Source organism: Lactuca saligna, chromosome 5, assembly GCF_052625555.1.
Source record: "Lactuca saligna cultivar CGN05327 chromosome 5, ASM5262555v1, whole genome shotgun sequence".
Classification (NCBI taxonomy): domain Eukaryota; kingdom Viridiplantae; phylum Streptophyta; class Magnoliopsida; order Asterales; family Asteraceae; genus Lactuca; species Lactuca saligna.
The window spans coordinates 280,011,782-280,026,616 of NC_136421.1; the positions used below are offsets into that span (position 1 = coordinate 280,011,782).

The 14,835-nt window shown below is 37.9% G+C and overlaps 1 protein-coding gene and 1 non-coding gene across 2 annotated transcripts; both read left to right on the plus strand.

Moving 5' to 3' along the window:
• The first annotated feature begins 4,482 nt into the window (after window positions 1–4,482).
• On the plus strand, window positions 4,483–4,589 carry LOC144999086 (small nucleolar RNA R71). The gene has a single exon (XR_013660611.1). It is a non-coding gene; the product is annotated as a small nucleolar RNA R71 (small nucleolar RNA).
• A 5,501-nt stretch (window positions 4,590–10,090) lies between these two features.
• Window positions 10,091–10,498, plus strand: LOC145046753 (uncharacterized). Its single transcript, XM_078995025.1, has one exon. The coding sequence runs from the start codon at window positions 10,091–10,093 to the stop codon at window positions 10,496–10,498; it is 408 nt and encodes a 135-aa protein (XP_078851151.1).
• The last annotated feature ends 4,337 nt before the right edge of the window (window positions 10,499–14,835 follow it).

The following is a 14,835-nucleotide window of genomic DNA, read 5'->3' on the forward strand; positions in this document are numbered from 1 at the left end:
AGTTCTTCAAGGGCATTCATTTGCATTAAATGATTGGTCTTCAATTCTTCCATGTCAAAGTTGCATCTCCTTAGTGCCCAATAGGCCTTGTGTTCGATTTCAACCGGTAAATGGCATTGCTTCCCATAAACTAACCTATATGGTGTAGTACCAATAGGTGTTTTGAAAGCGGTACGAAACGCCCATAGCGCATCATCCAATTTATCCGACCATTCCTTGCGATTGCTTCCCACCGACTTCTCCAAGATACGCTTCAAAGCTCGATTGGTAACTTCCGTTTGCCCACTCGTTTGCGGGTGGTATGATGTGGAGAACTTATGGGTCACCCCATATTTCTTGAGCACCTTGTCCAATTGATCATTGGCAAAGTGTGTGCCACGGTCACTAATTAGGGCCTTTGGAACACCAAACTGGGAGAATAGTTTTTTCAAGAATCGAACCACTACCCGTCCGTCATTTGTAGGTAAAGCCTGCGCCTCCGCCCATTTTGACACATAATCCACCGCCACGAGGATGTACTTGTTTCCTTTGGATGTGGGGAATGGCCCCATGAAGTCTATGCCCCACACGTCGAACACCTCGCACACTTGAATGCTATGTTGTGGCATTTCATTACGGGAGGAAATGTTTCCCACCCTTTGGCAAGCATCGCATTCTTTGACATATTGGGCTGCATCTTTGAAGATTGTAGGCCAATAGAACCCAATGTCAAAGATCTTCTTCGCGATATAGTGTGCTCCATGATGTCCTCCCGTGGGCCCGCTATGGCAGTGCTCTAGTATTTTTCGACTCTCCTTTCCGAACACACATCTTCTTATAATTCCATCCGCGCAGCTTCGGAAGAGGTATGGATCGTCCCAAAAGTAATATTTGATCTCCGAAAAGAATTTCTTCTTTTGCTGACTACTATAATCCTTCGGGACGTAATTGGTAGCTAAATAGTTAGCTATATCCGCGAACCATGGCTCCTCTCCCACGGACACCATAATGTATTCATCCGGAAAGTCGTCTCCATCCTTATCGTCTTGCAATGTCGGGTTCTCGAGCCTAGATAAATGATCGGCCGCTACGTTCTCCATTCCTTTCTTATCTCGTATCTCTATATTGAATTCTTGAAGAAGCAGCACCCATCGTATTAGTCTTGGCTTGGCATCCTGTTTGGAAAACAAATACTTGATAGCCGAGTGGTCAGTAAAAACAGTGGTTTTAGATAAAACCAAATAAGGGCGAAATTTATCAAAAGCGTAAACTACGGCTAACAGTTCTTTTTCAGTAGTGGTATAATTCTCTTGGGCAGGATTCAAGGTCTTGCTTGCATAATAAATGGGTTGAAAATGCTTATCAAGCCTTTGTCCAAGGACCGCTCCTAGTGCATAGTCACTAGCATCACACATGATCTCGAAGGGTAAGTTCCAATTTGGTGCTATAGTGATTGGGGCATTAGTTAATTTTTCTTTTAAAAAGTCAAATGCCTCTAAACACTCTTTAGTGAAATTAAAGGGTGCATCTTTTAATAATAATTGTGTTAGAGGTTTCGTAATTTTGGAAAAATCTTTAATAAAACGCCGGTAAAAACCTGCGTGTCCCAGAAAACTTCTAATGCCCTTCACATTAGTTGGTGGGGGTAATTTAGCAATGGTGTCTATCTTTGCCCGATCCACCTCAATTCCCTTTTTAGAGACTTTATGTCCCAATACTATACCCTCTTTGACCATGAAATGACACTTTTCCCAATTTAGGACCAAGTCGGTTTTCTCACATCTAGCAAGCATCGAGTCAAGATTTGAGAGGCAGTCATTGAAAGAAGATCCAAATACAGAGAAGTCATCCATAAAGACCTCCATGAATTTTTCCACCATATCATGGAATATGGCGGTCATGCACCTTTGAAATGTGACAGGTGCATTGCATAGTCCAAATGGCATGCGTCTATAGGCGAAGGTCCCACTGGGGCAGGTAAAGGTGGTCTTTTCTTGGTCCATTGGGTCTATGGGTATTTGGAAATACCCGAAAAACCCATCTAAGAAGCAATAGTAGCTATGGCCCGATAGTCACTCTAACATTTGGTCTATGAAAGGAAGGGGAAAATGGTCTTTGCGAGTGGCATCGTTTAGCTTGCGATAATCGATGCACACTCGCCAACCGGTTACCATTCGCGTTGGAATTAACTCGTTCTTCTCGTTGGTAATGACCGTCATTCCTCCTTTCTTGGGCACCACCTGGACCGGACTCACCCATGGGCTATCGGAGATGGAGTAGATGATTCCTGCATCCAAAAGCTTGACCACCTCCTTCTTGACGACTTCTTGCATGTTCGGGTTTAATCTTCTTTGATGTTGCACCACCGGCCTGGCTCCTTCTTCTAAGTTGATTTTGTGAGAGCAGTAGGATGGACTTATTCCCTTTATGTCGGAGATGCTCCATGCGATGGCTCTTTTCCTTTTCTTCAACACCCGTACAAGCTCTTCCTTTTCCGTCTTGGAGAGATCTGAGGCTATAATCACTGGCTTCTGATTTCCTTCTTCCAGGAAGGCGTATTCCAGATGGTCAGGCAGTGTTTTGAGCTCCAATTTATTGTGCATAGTGGCGGACTCGCCGAGTGCAGGTATGGTACTCGGCGAGTTGATGGCGGTATTCGCGACTGCTGACTTTTCTTCAGGTGTACTCGGCGAGTAGATCGGGTCTACTCGGCGAGTAGGGCTTTCAGCTTGGTTTTTTAGTTCTTCATACTCTGCTTCCTCCAACAGTCTATCAATCTCTAATAAGTCTTTTTCTGGATCAAATACTTCTTCCAAAGCTGCAAACTTGCTGGGATCTTCAGGTATGTCTTCTTCCAATAACTCGTCAAGCATGTCGATTGAGAACGCCGTGTCGTCACTACTCCTTGAGTACTTCATGGCTTGGTCTACCCCGAATGTTACTGAGTCGTCCCCAACTCGCAATGTGAGTTTTGAATCTCTCATATTTACGATGGCGCTAGCGGTGTTGAGGAAGGGTCTTCCAAGGATGATTGGTACTTGTGGATCCGCCTCCATGTCGAGAATGATGAAGTCAGCCGGGAAGACAAATTTGTCTACTTTCACTAATAAATCTTCACATATGCCTCTTGGGAAAGTAACCGTCTTGTTTTGCCAAATGAATTGCCATCCGAATTGGCCTTGGCTCCGGGAGGTCCAGCTTTTTGAAGAACGAGTATGGCATAAGGTTCACACTCGCTCCAGAATCAGCTAAAGCATGAATTGCTGCCAAGTTGCCAAATTGGCAAGGTAGAGTTAAGCTCCCCGGATCACCCTTCTTCTTTGGTAATTTGTTTAGCATGGCGGCGGAGAAATTCTCATTCAATACCACTTTCTGCACTTCTTCCATCTTTCTTCTATTAGTGAGGAGTTCCTTAAGGAACTTTGCATACTTGGGCATTTGCATAACGGCTTCAATGAAAGGAATGTTTATTTGAAGGGTTTTAATATGATCAAGGAACTTCTGATATTCCTCTTCCTGCTTCTCCTTCTTGGCTCGGGCTGGGTATGGCATTGGAGGTTGGTATGGTTTCAAGGGTGGCTGATCATTAGTTTTTTCAGATGTACTCGCCGAGTCCATCGGTCCTACTCGGCGAGTAGGGCTCTCAGATTGTGAATGTTGGTTTTCAACTTGTACTTTCGTTTCTTCCTTCTGTGAGTCCTTGTTCGCTTCAGTTCGGATGGGGGCCAGGGGAGTAATAATCTTCCCACTTCTTGTGGTAACAATATTCACTTGCGCGCCTCGTGGGTTGTTCTCGGTTTTGCTAGGAAGCTCACCCGGTGACCTTTGGTTTAGTTGTTGAGCGAGTTGCCCAAGCTGAGTTTCTATATTATGGATGGATGCTTGCTGGTTCCTAAGCATTGTTCTTGTTTCTTGGATAGCAGCATCGTGGTCACTGTGTCTTTTCTCGGAAGCAGCCACAAATTTAGTTAGCATATCTTCCAAGCTTGGCTTCTTTTCTTGCACCGGCTCCTCCTTTTGGTAAAAGCCTCTCCCTTTTTGTCTATACTTCTCCTCCTTGGCCTTCTTGTACTCTTCGTAAGGCAGCCACTCCTTCTTTTGTTTTCGCCAGTCTTCATCATACCGGTCACCGCTCGAATAGCATACTTGTGCCTTCTTGTTTCCGTGCTCATCCAAATCACAATCCCTAGTGAGGTGAGGTCCATTGCAATTCTCACAACCCACCCGTATGGCATGGATAGTTTGATCCATTTTGTCCATTCTTCTATCCATGGTTTTTAACATGGCCATCACCGCGGATAAATCTTCAGTAGCAGCGTATGCGGCTCCCCTCGTGACATCATTCCTAGGGTTGTGGTATTCTCTAGAGTGTTTAGAGAATTCTTCAATTAATTCTTTGATCACCAGGGTGGCTTCTTTGTAAGTGGGCCTTGTGAGTCTAGCAGCTGTCGGGTCGTGACATTGACTCCATCATAAAAGATGGAAACTTCTTGTTGGCTATTTAGATCATGGTGTGGGCAATTTCGTAGTAGACTTTTGTACCTTTCCCATGCTTCACATAACAACTCTCCAGCTTATTGTTCTAAATTTGCAATGGCCTTCTTGAGCTTGGCTATCTTGGATGGTGGGCAAAAGTGATCAATAAACTCTTCCTTCATTCTGGCCCAAGTAGTGACTGACCCGGGAGGAAGTGATTTGAGCCAGTCTTTAGCAGCACCCTTGAAGGTTACCGGAAGCATCCGAAGCAGTTGAGTTTCGCGGGTGACATTTGGAATGTTGAAGTAATCAGCAACATCATTTACTTCATCCAAATGTTTGTAGGCATCTTCATGATCTTTCCCGTAGAAAGGTATTTCCTTGAGTGAAGCTAGGATATGACCTTTTAGCTCAAAGGTGGCAGTTGCGGGAATTGCGGGTTGCACAAGTCCCGGACCATGGTCGTCGCGCATCCTCTTCTTCCATTCTCCCATGGGAATTTCATCAATGTTAGCCATAGTGACTGCTAACTCTTCCTCCGATTCGGTGTCTTGTTCGTAAGTTGCCTCGTCTTCTTCCTCGGTTTCGTATCTAATCTCTTCTTGAATTGGCTCTTCAATTATTAAGGAAGCGCTTGAAGCTCCTGATTTGCTACTCTTCTTTTTCCCGAAAACAGTCTTCAAGTTGGACAATGGTGATTTCTTTGGTGTGCTTGAACTCTCCACGTCCTTCCCTTTGTTTCTTTTCAATTCGGATTCGGGGTCTTCAAACGGGGGTACCAGTGGTGTATTTGCTCCTCTGGTCATGAAAGTCCTGAAATTAATCAAATAAAAGCGTAAAAAGAACAAAAAGATTGTAAACAAATAAAAGGAAAAATTTCTAAAATAAGCTGTTACTCGCCGAGTAGGTGCGAGTGCACTCGGCGAGTATCAGTAATTTTTCAAAAAAAAATTCTAAGTTTTTAACCTAACTAAAACAGATACTAAAACCTAATTACTAGTTACTAAATTGCAATAAATGAACTTTATGCAATTAAACTCACACAAAGGATCGAAAAAAATTAGGAATTAGCTTAATTATTTAGAGCCGTTCCCCGACAACGGCGCCAAAAACTTGATGTGTGTAAATTCAACTAGTTTCATCCCTACTTTTTATTAATAATTTGAGCACACAAAGGCAGTGAACCTGTCTTTAAGTGGTATAGATTGATAAGTAAGGTATCGAACTCAGGGAACGGAAATTAAACTAATATCTAATTTTAACTAAAACAAATAATAAAAGTAAATGATTTTTCTCTAGTTTTGCAAGACTAGAAACTTAAGCAAACTGAATTTAACTAATTAACTAAAGCAACAACTATTCACCAAATTTGATAAAGATGTTTCTGTTTAGGTTCAACCAATTCACTCCTATGGTTATTTAAGTCAAGGTAGATTAATTGCTATTGGTTACCAATGATAGTAGTTAGGTTCATGTTCATTACTCCTAACCCTTAGACAATTAACTAATTTAAGCGTTGATCAAGTGTTTAAACTAATTAATTCCCTAGATTAATTATTTGGATTAAATAAGATTTGTAATGGTCAATTAAGTTATTAATTCAATTAACCTCTTGTTGATGGTTTCTCAAACAAGCTCACACATTAATCTTCCTATTTTCTTATTAATCTTAGTTTCATACTCATTACTTCCAAGCATATGTTTTAGCATTCACATAGACATATGAGGTTAACAATTAAGTGATGTTCATGCAACCTAATTGCCTTCCAATTAACAGAAAATAGTAGTGATTAACACATAAGGTTCTTTAACAAACTTAATTTAATAAATCACCAATAGACAATTAAACAAAAAATTGATAATTAAACCATAGGAGTTCTTTGGTATTCCCCAAACAGAAACAAAAACGAGTTTAGCTCATAGTTGCAGTAGAAACAAGCATAAAAACAAAGTTTATGAAAGCAAACATGTTTAATTCCTAAGTCTAAGTGATAGAATCAACCTAATTGCTTGAATTCTTCCAACTCTTGAAGCTTAGGGTTCTCCAGCGCCTTCTGAACCTTTTAGTCGCAGCTAATCCTTCAAAATTCGCCAGGGGTTCTCTCCCATGTGATAAGGATTCGTCTTTTAAAGATATCCCAAAACAGAGGGTACTCGGCGAGTAGCAGAATCAACTCGCCGAGTAGGTCAATACTTATCCGTCTCTAGGTCAGCAGTCGTATATATCTCCTGGCATCTCATCGCGTACTCGCCGAGTAATGCCGATCTACTCGCCGAGTAAGTCTCTCTTTCCATTCTTTAACCTTCACTTGCTTTCCCTTTTCTCCTTTTTGCCTCCAAGCATATCTTTTTGGACTGAAAACACAATTCAAAGCATTTTAAGTACCTTTTGTCCATATTATTCTCATAACTAACCAAAAATAACCAAGAATATATGTTAAATAATTAACTAATTATGCACATATCACCTATCACTCTCAAATCATCACTCCCACCGAGGGTAAGGACCCAGTCCTTAGTCCTCCGTAGGTACTTGAGAATGTTCTTTACCGTAGTCCAGTGAGCTTTACTAGGATTCCCTTGATATCTGCTGACCATGCTTAATGAAAAAGCCACATCAGGGAGAGTACAAGTCATAACATACATGATCGAGCCAATTACAGAAGCATATGGTACTCGACTCATCTCTGCTATCTCTGCCTATGTACCTGGACTCTGAGTCTTACTCAGTTTGGTATTGCTTTGGATAGGTAATTCCCCTTTCTTGGAATTCTCAATGTTGAAACGCTTCAACACCTTGTCCAAGTAGGTACTTTGACTAAGTCTAATTAGTCTTTTACTCCTGTTTCTCAATATCCTTATCCCTAGAATATAGGCAGCTTCTCCCAGGTCCTTCATAGCGAAACACTTCCCAAGCGAGGACTTAACCTCCTGCAAGGTCAGAATGTCATTTCCTAAGAGAAGTATGTCATCCAATTATCACGGTGTCATTAACAATCTGTAGACGATCATCTAAATCCAATTATTTCTCTACACCCAATTATTTCTCTACAGACACAATTTCATAAGCATACATATTATTTGATGATAAGATGCTTTCACATCCAAGCGATAATTCATAAAAAAATTTTATTTAAAATCTTGTTCTTTAGAAATTTCACCTGACTGATAAAGCTTTGTTAATTGTGCATATAATGTCGTTGACGTATTACAAAAAATGTTACATTGTTTGAGTAATACATTGTTATCACATATTAACAATTCTAATTCATCATTCACAACATCTTATTTCCTCTTAAAATTCTTTATCACAAATTTCATTTCTTCCAACTTGTTTTTTAGTCTATATTCCTCTTATTTCGCCTTCTGAGTTTCATAATTTCATAAACATGTAATTTATTAATGTAAAGACAATAATTTACAATTTCAAAAATACTAGACTGAAAACTTGAAATATCAATATTAAAATAAAAACATAAAGAAGATACTTATCCAGGAATGGTCATTCTTGATCTAAAAGCCATTAAGCAGATTCCTATCTACTCCTCTCCTTTTATTTTTTTATTCTTCCAAAATCAAATCATGAATAACAAACATTGTTTCATGGGCTGGATGCTTCATCTATTCTTCGTCTGATTTGGAAGACCAAACTTGATAGCGACCTTCTTTGGAATCACCTGTGACTACTAGTGAAATATTCTTTGACTTTTCTCTAATTTCTCTAGCTTTTGCACATATTATGCTTTGTCCTTAATATTCGCTTTCTTTTCTTTCATTTTATTCAACATACAATCTCTAGCCAAATTATTTTACCACTAAAAAGGTTTCAGTCATAACCTGAATCCCCAACCAATTTCTTCTTAGCTTTTTCTTCAGAATCAATCTTTAGTTTCTCAATTAAATATGAATTTTTCACATTAGAGAAACTCATATTAGAAATTGAACAAACTCTTTGATCATTGGTATGTAATTTTCCTGAACCAAAATTTCTTTTCATATAGAATTTATTCGTTCGATTACTATCATGATCAGAGTTAAGTTCAAACTAGAGATGTTATTCGGGCTAGAACCGAACCGACCCGACCCTAACCCGAATAACCCGAGAACCGAATAAGGGTGTTTGTATGAACTGAAAACCGAACCAAATAAGCAATACGGGTCGGTTTGGTTCGGGTTTTATTCGGTTCGGTTCGGTTCCGACCCGAATAACCCAAATAACATGTAAAATGACCTATTATTATTGTATAACCCGAATAACCCGAATAACCCAAATAACATTTACAATGTGATTATAACTATTGTATTTTGTATGTCTTTTGCATTTTATGATTTCATAAGAAATCTTTTAAAGAAACAAATTTGTTAATCAAAAATAATACAAAGTATATATAATTGTTCCAAAGGTGCAAAAAGAGTTAGAATTTGTGAACTAAGAGTATAAACACGGATAACATAGATTAACTATTCTTGATTAAAATGTAAAATACAAAAACCAAAATCTTAAGATATAGTTATGAAGCAGCATATTAACCACTAAACATTAAACACCAAAACATCCAAAAATCTATATATAAGTATATAAGTACAAGACCGAATAAGCTATTGATCAAGGGAAAAAATGTGAGTTATGTAACTTTTCTAATTCGGTTCGGTCCATTTGGCCCGAATAAGCACTTATTCGGGTAACCCGAACCGAATAACTCGAAACCCGAATAAGCCTAATATAGATACCCGAAAACTGAATCAAATTGCTTATTCGGACCTAATTCGGTTCGGTTCGGTTTGGGTTTTCGGGCCAAATTCTCATCCGTAGTTCAAACTATTCTTCATCACATTCTTCTTCCACATCTAATCAAAAACTTAATTTAACTTTCTTTTAATTGTATTGGAAACTAGTGAAATTGGACCACCATGAGGCTTATCTTACACAAATTCTCGAACATCATCCTCATGAGATTTGAACAAGATAAACGGTTCAATTAAAGGATAATAATAAATATTTTGGTGAGGTTCCAACATATTTATCATGTTTTCTATTCTTTTTATATACATTCATAAAAATAATGTTAATTTCATGTGAACTTTTATTAACCTTGTATTTTCAATTTTATTAATAATAAAACAAAACCTTTCATAATTCTGATTGAGAGTGTCTCCATCTTTCTCCTTAAACTCACCATCTTTCTCCTTGAACTTAGAATGTTCTTAATCACGTAGCGTAACTTCCAGTTCGCCCTAAATTTCATTAGTAATCTTACAACCACAAACATGTGCATAGAATTTTGCGGGAAATCCACCATGGAGTTCACCCATACACCTTTTGTAATTCTCAACCTTCTTCTTGTTTGCAAAAAGAACAACTTCAACATCTATTCCTGGAACAAAACGATCTATGACATTTTCTATTGGAAACCTTGACATTTCTTTTTCATTTACCTCCTTGATTTCCTCTCTGTCACATATTGTATTTCCTTGTGTATCCCCTTAGTTCTTGATGCCTTCCTTTTGTCATCGTCTCTCTGTTGTATATGTATATGTTTTCACTTTATGAAATATATGCTTTTTGATATCAATTTGTATATGGTATCGGAGCATCTGATCTAGAAAAAAAAGAAACAAAAACCTTATTGACCCCATGACCAACACCGATGCCTCTGGAGACAAAAACAAGAAAGGAGGAGAATCTATCGATCACAACTCTCCTATCTATCTACACGCTTCCGACTACCCAAAAGACATACACATGAATGAAGTGCTCACCGACAAGAACAACAACGGTTGGGAACACGAAATGATGAATTTTTTGTTCGCCAAGAACAAAACCGGCTTCATCGATGGCACAATCAAACGACCTGAAGTAGGGTCAGACAAGTATCTATGTTGGATGCGTTGCGATGCAATGATCAAGGGATGGTTGACTATGGATATGGAGAAAGAAATCCGAAATAGTATGAAATATGCCAAGACAGCAACAGAAATTTGGCAAGACTTGAAGGAACGCTTTGGAAAGGAGAGTGCTCCCAAGGCATACAAACTAAAGTAGTCGTTGAATTCTACCCGACAAGACGACACCACTATTTCAGTGTATTATACCAGACTTTGCATCTAATGGGATGAGATGGAATCAGTCCTTCCTACCCCCCAATGTTCATGTGACGGTAGTTCATGTGGGCTTGCAAAGAAATTAATCGAACTAAAGGAGAAGGAAAGAACTTATGAATTCTTAATGGGGTTGGATGACCAATTTAGTGTCATTAAAACATAGATATTGGCCATGAAACCAACACCAAAATTAAGCACTGTCTACCATCTCATGGAGGAGGATGAACAACAACATTTGATTACTACTTCTAAGAAGCCCACTCGCGAAGTCACCGCCTTTCAGGCTAGTTTTCAAGGAAAGCGAGATCAAAACCGTAATCAACAAGAAAAGAGGTGGATGAAGACCGATAAAATCACCCCAACTAGACCTGCAGTCACTATGGAAAGGAAGGACATGATCGAGATGGGTGTTTCAAGAGGACCGGCTACCCTGAATGGTGGCCAGGAAAGGCAAAAGGGAGAAAAATTAAAACCAAGAACTGCCATGGTTGAAAGAAAACCATGTCCTATACCAGGCATGATGGGGGAACAATACACCAGTTTTCTGAAGTTTTTTGGAACATATCAAGAAGAACCTGTTGTGGCTAACATGGCAGGTAGGATAAATGCAAACAATGACTGGGTTGTTGACTCGGGTGCCACCGAGCACATAACACATCAACGAAACCTCCTTGAGAATCTTTCAATAAATACCACTGAAAGACCCATTACCATTACAAATGGGGAATCAATCCCTGTAAAAGGGAAAGGCGAAGTTACATTCAAAGGAGGAATAAACGTTAAAGGAGTTCCATTTGTACCAAACTTTACATGCAACCTTCTATCAGTTAGGAGACTCACTAACGATCTTAAATGTGCTGTAACATTCTTTCCTGATTTCTTCATTTTACAGGATCTAGAAGCGGGGAACTTGATTGGAGCGGGTGATTGCAATGGTGGTCTCTATTGGATGGGGGGAATCAAGGAAGGAAGAAAAGCAATGGCGGTTACTGTGGATTCATGACATAAGCGTCTTTGGCACACATCAAACATGAAGTTGTCTCATTTTAGTTTTCTTAAGGATGTCTCTTCAAACTCAGGGAATGTTACTCTTCCAACGAACTTACAACCAATTGGATCTTCATCTAGTACTACGAGTGTGGAAAATCAGACTGATCGTATGAAGAAACTTGAAAAACGATGCATAAGGGAGTTGCGTGGTGCATTGCCTCCAGTGGTGTATAACTATGTTAGAAATTGTACAACTGCAAAGGAAATATGGAATAATCTCAAAGAAAAGTTTCAAGGCAGCGAGAAGACGAAAATCAATTCAATTAAGTAATGTTTGATTGAATTGAAGGATTTCAAGCAAAAAGATAGTGAAACTATTGAAAGTTACTATGATAGGTTGAATGAGCTGATTTACAAATGCAATCATTATGGAATCACGAGGTCTGCCATGGAATTCAATCTCACCTTTGTTATGGGACTCCGTAAAGAATGGAGAAGTGTTGGGATGATGGTGAAAAATCAACAAAGTTTTGATACATCTTCTTTGAATGATTTGTACAATCAACTGAAACTCACGAAAGTGAAGTGAACGAAATGGCAGAAGAGTCGAAGCTTAGTCTGGGAGGTCCATTAGCACTTGTCTCTAAAGTTACTGAAAAGTAAAATGTTGAAAAAGGTGATTCTGATGATGAAGAGGGGTTTATCATGAATTCGGATGATGAGGCAATTGTTTTTTACTCTAATAGCCGAGTCAAAAAGTTTTTCAAAAAATTGTTTAATTGAATGGCAAAGCAAAGTGGGGGGAAAAGGAAGTTGCGTGAACAAAACTACAGGAGAAGAGAAGAAGAAGTATGAGAAGAATGATGCGAAGGGTGCTGAGGAGAAGAAAGAGAAGAAATTGAAAGGAGATTCTGGTATGGATTGTCATTATTGCAATGGAGCAAATCATCTAGCAAATGGTTGCATGCTTCAAAAGAAAGATGAGAAGAAGAATAGAGTGAAGTATGAGGCGTATTATGTGGAGAGGTTGGAAGAGGTACGTACAAAGGAGAAAAATTTGTCTTTGGTGGCTCAAGGTGAACAGGAGAATCATGGCACATATCAAATCTGGTCTTTGGGCTCCGATGATGAGGAAATGCGTAATCCTACACATGGAGCAATGTATGCAAAGTTGGAGGAAGATTCAGATGAAGAGGTCAAGGGCCATTGCTTTATGTCAAAATCTGCTAATAAATCTCCAATGACAACAAAGGTACGTAATATTCTTCAATCTTTCAATATTCCTTTAAGTGCATATAATGATGAAATTGTTGCTTTTGATGATACTGTTGCTTATTTCGATAATTTGGTTGTTTTTGCTAGCAATGAAGCTAAGAAATTAAGCAATCAATTGTTAGAGAAACATAAGAAGTTAGATTCGAAAGTTATCAAAATAGAACGTTTAGAATTGCAAATAACAAACATAATGTGTGATCGAGATTCATTATCCAACGATGTAAAACTTTTGTTAGCCCAAAGAAATATCTATTGCAATTCTGCTAAATGTCTATATGGAAAATTAAATGCATTGCATCATTCGTGTGATATTAGCAAGGAACAACATAGGAAATTATTACATTTTCTAGCGTATAAAAGAGCGAAGGTAGATAATATTTCGTATGATTGTGAGAAAAATATTGCTGAGTTTGACAAAATTCCTTATGATAGATATGCTTATTGAATTGTCAAAATTGATGAGTGTCTTGATAAAAATGAATTAGTTAACATTGTGAATGATAAAATCAGAACAAATCAAAATTTTGAAAAATATATACTGAGAATTCAACAACTAATTCTCAATTTAATTTTGCCGATATTGAAGATAACCCTGACAATATTAGCGAAATTAGTGATATTGAGGATGTTTATTGTTCTCAGTTGTCTGTCATAAATGTTGCATCAAAATCTAAAGGAAAAGAAAAACTTAAGGATTTGGAAGTTAAGATTGACATTGACAAACCTTCAACTTCAAAAGTTTGTGATTTTGAGTTTGTGGATATCCGAGATAGTCAAACGGATAGCAGTGATGATGACGAATCAGACAAAAAGGTCTCATTAAACAAAGATTTGAAAGAAAAAGAAATTCCTCATGATGTTGTTGATCAAGTATTTGGGGACACTGAAAATTTCAACAAAGTGTTGTCCGAAAAGGAGCCCATTATTTGGAAACAAATCAAGTGGTGTATCTTAATTTCAATTGTACTGATGATGTTATCTTTCCCAATTATGTGTTTGTTTATACTGGAAATGTTGAGAACATTAAACCAGAATTCAACAAAATAGTCGAAGATGACAACAAGAAGACAATAGACGAAGGATTCTTTTCAAATCAAAGTACAGTCGAAAATACCTTAACAAAGAATTCGTATGTTTTTCAAAGACAAAAACCACAACGCAAATGAGTTGAAAAATCAAAAATTGTGAGAGAAGTTACAAAAGAAGTTGTTGTGGAAAAAGAAACTGTTATCAAATTAAATTCCAAAGAATTTAAAGAACAAATTGACAAGTTTTCAAAAGAAAATGAAATTTCAAAAAGACAAGCTCGAAAGAAATTTTTTTTTGGCAAACCATAGAATTTGGAAAACAACAAAATGATTTGAATTTCAAAACAACTGAAAAACTCAAAGACTAAATCTGTTGAGAACAAGTCTTCTCATTCAACAATTCATTCAGATCAAAAGCAAAATCCCGCTTAAACAAATAAATCTACATCTGAATTTCAACCAAAAACAAATTCTTCGAAAGTTTCAAACTCATCATTTTCAAAAGATAACAAAAATACATCAAAGACTATTCAAAATCAAGCATCACACCAACAGTTTACTTCTAATCGACAAACAATGTTTTCTCAAAAACAAAAATCTCCAAATCAATTTTCTCAAAATCGAAGTGTTGGAAACAATGATGGAAACAATGATGGAAGTCGATACGCTATGGCATTTCGACCTAAATCAAATATTGATTTCTTTCCACAAAAACCGAATTTTCCAAATCCTACAGGAAAACAAACCTTAAAAGTTTCTCACACAAAAGGGTTGTCTCGTGACAAAAACTTCGATCATTGTCTTGAAGGAAAATGACAAAAATATTAATCAAGGAAATATTCTCAACAACAAATTCACGAAGTCTATGAGAATTATGTGAATTCTTCATCAACTGAAAGCTCATTTTCAAAACATTCGAATGTTTCGGTAAAAACTTGGTAGCTGGTTTCGAAAGAAAAGATTCATCACACTCAATCTAAAAAGA

Excerpts from the sequence above, each read along its gene's own strand:
- LOC145046753 (XM_078995025.1), top strand. The coding sequence starts at position 10,091 with ATGACCAACACCGATGCCTCTGGAGACAAAAACAAGAAAGGAGGAGAA.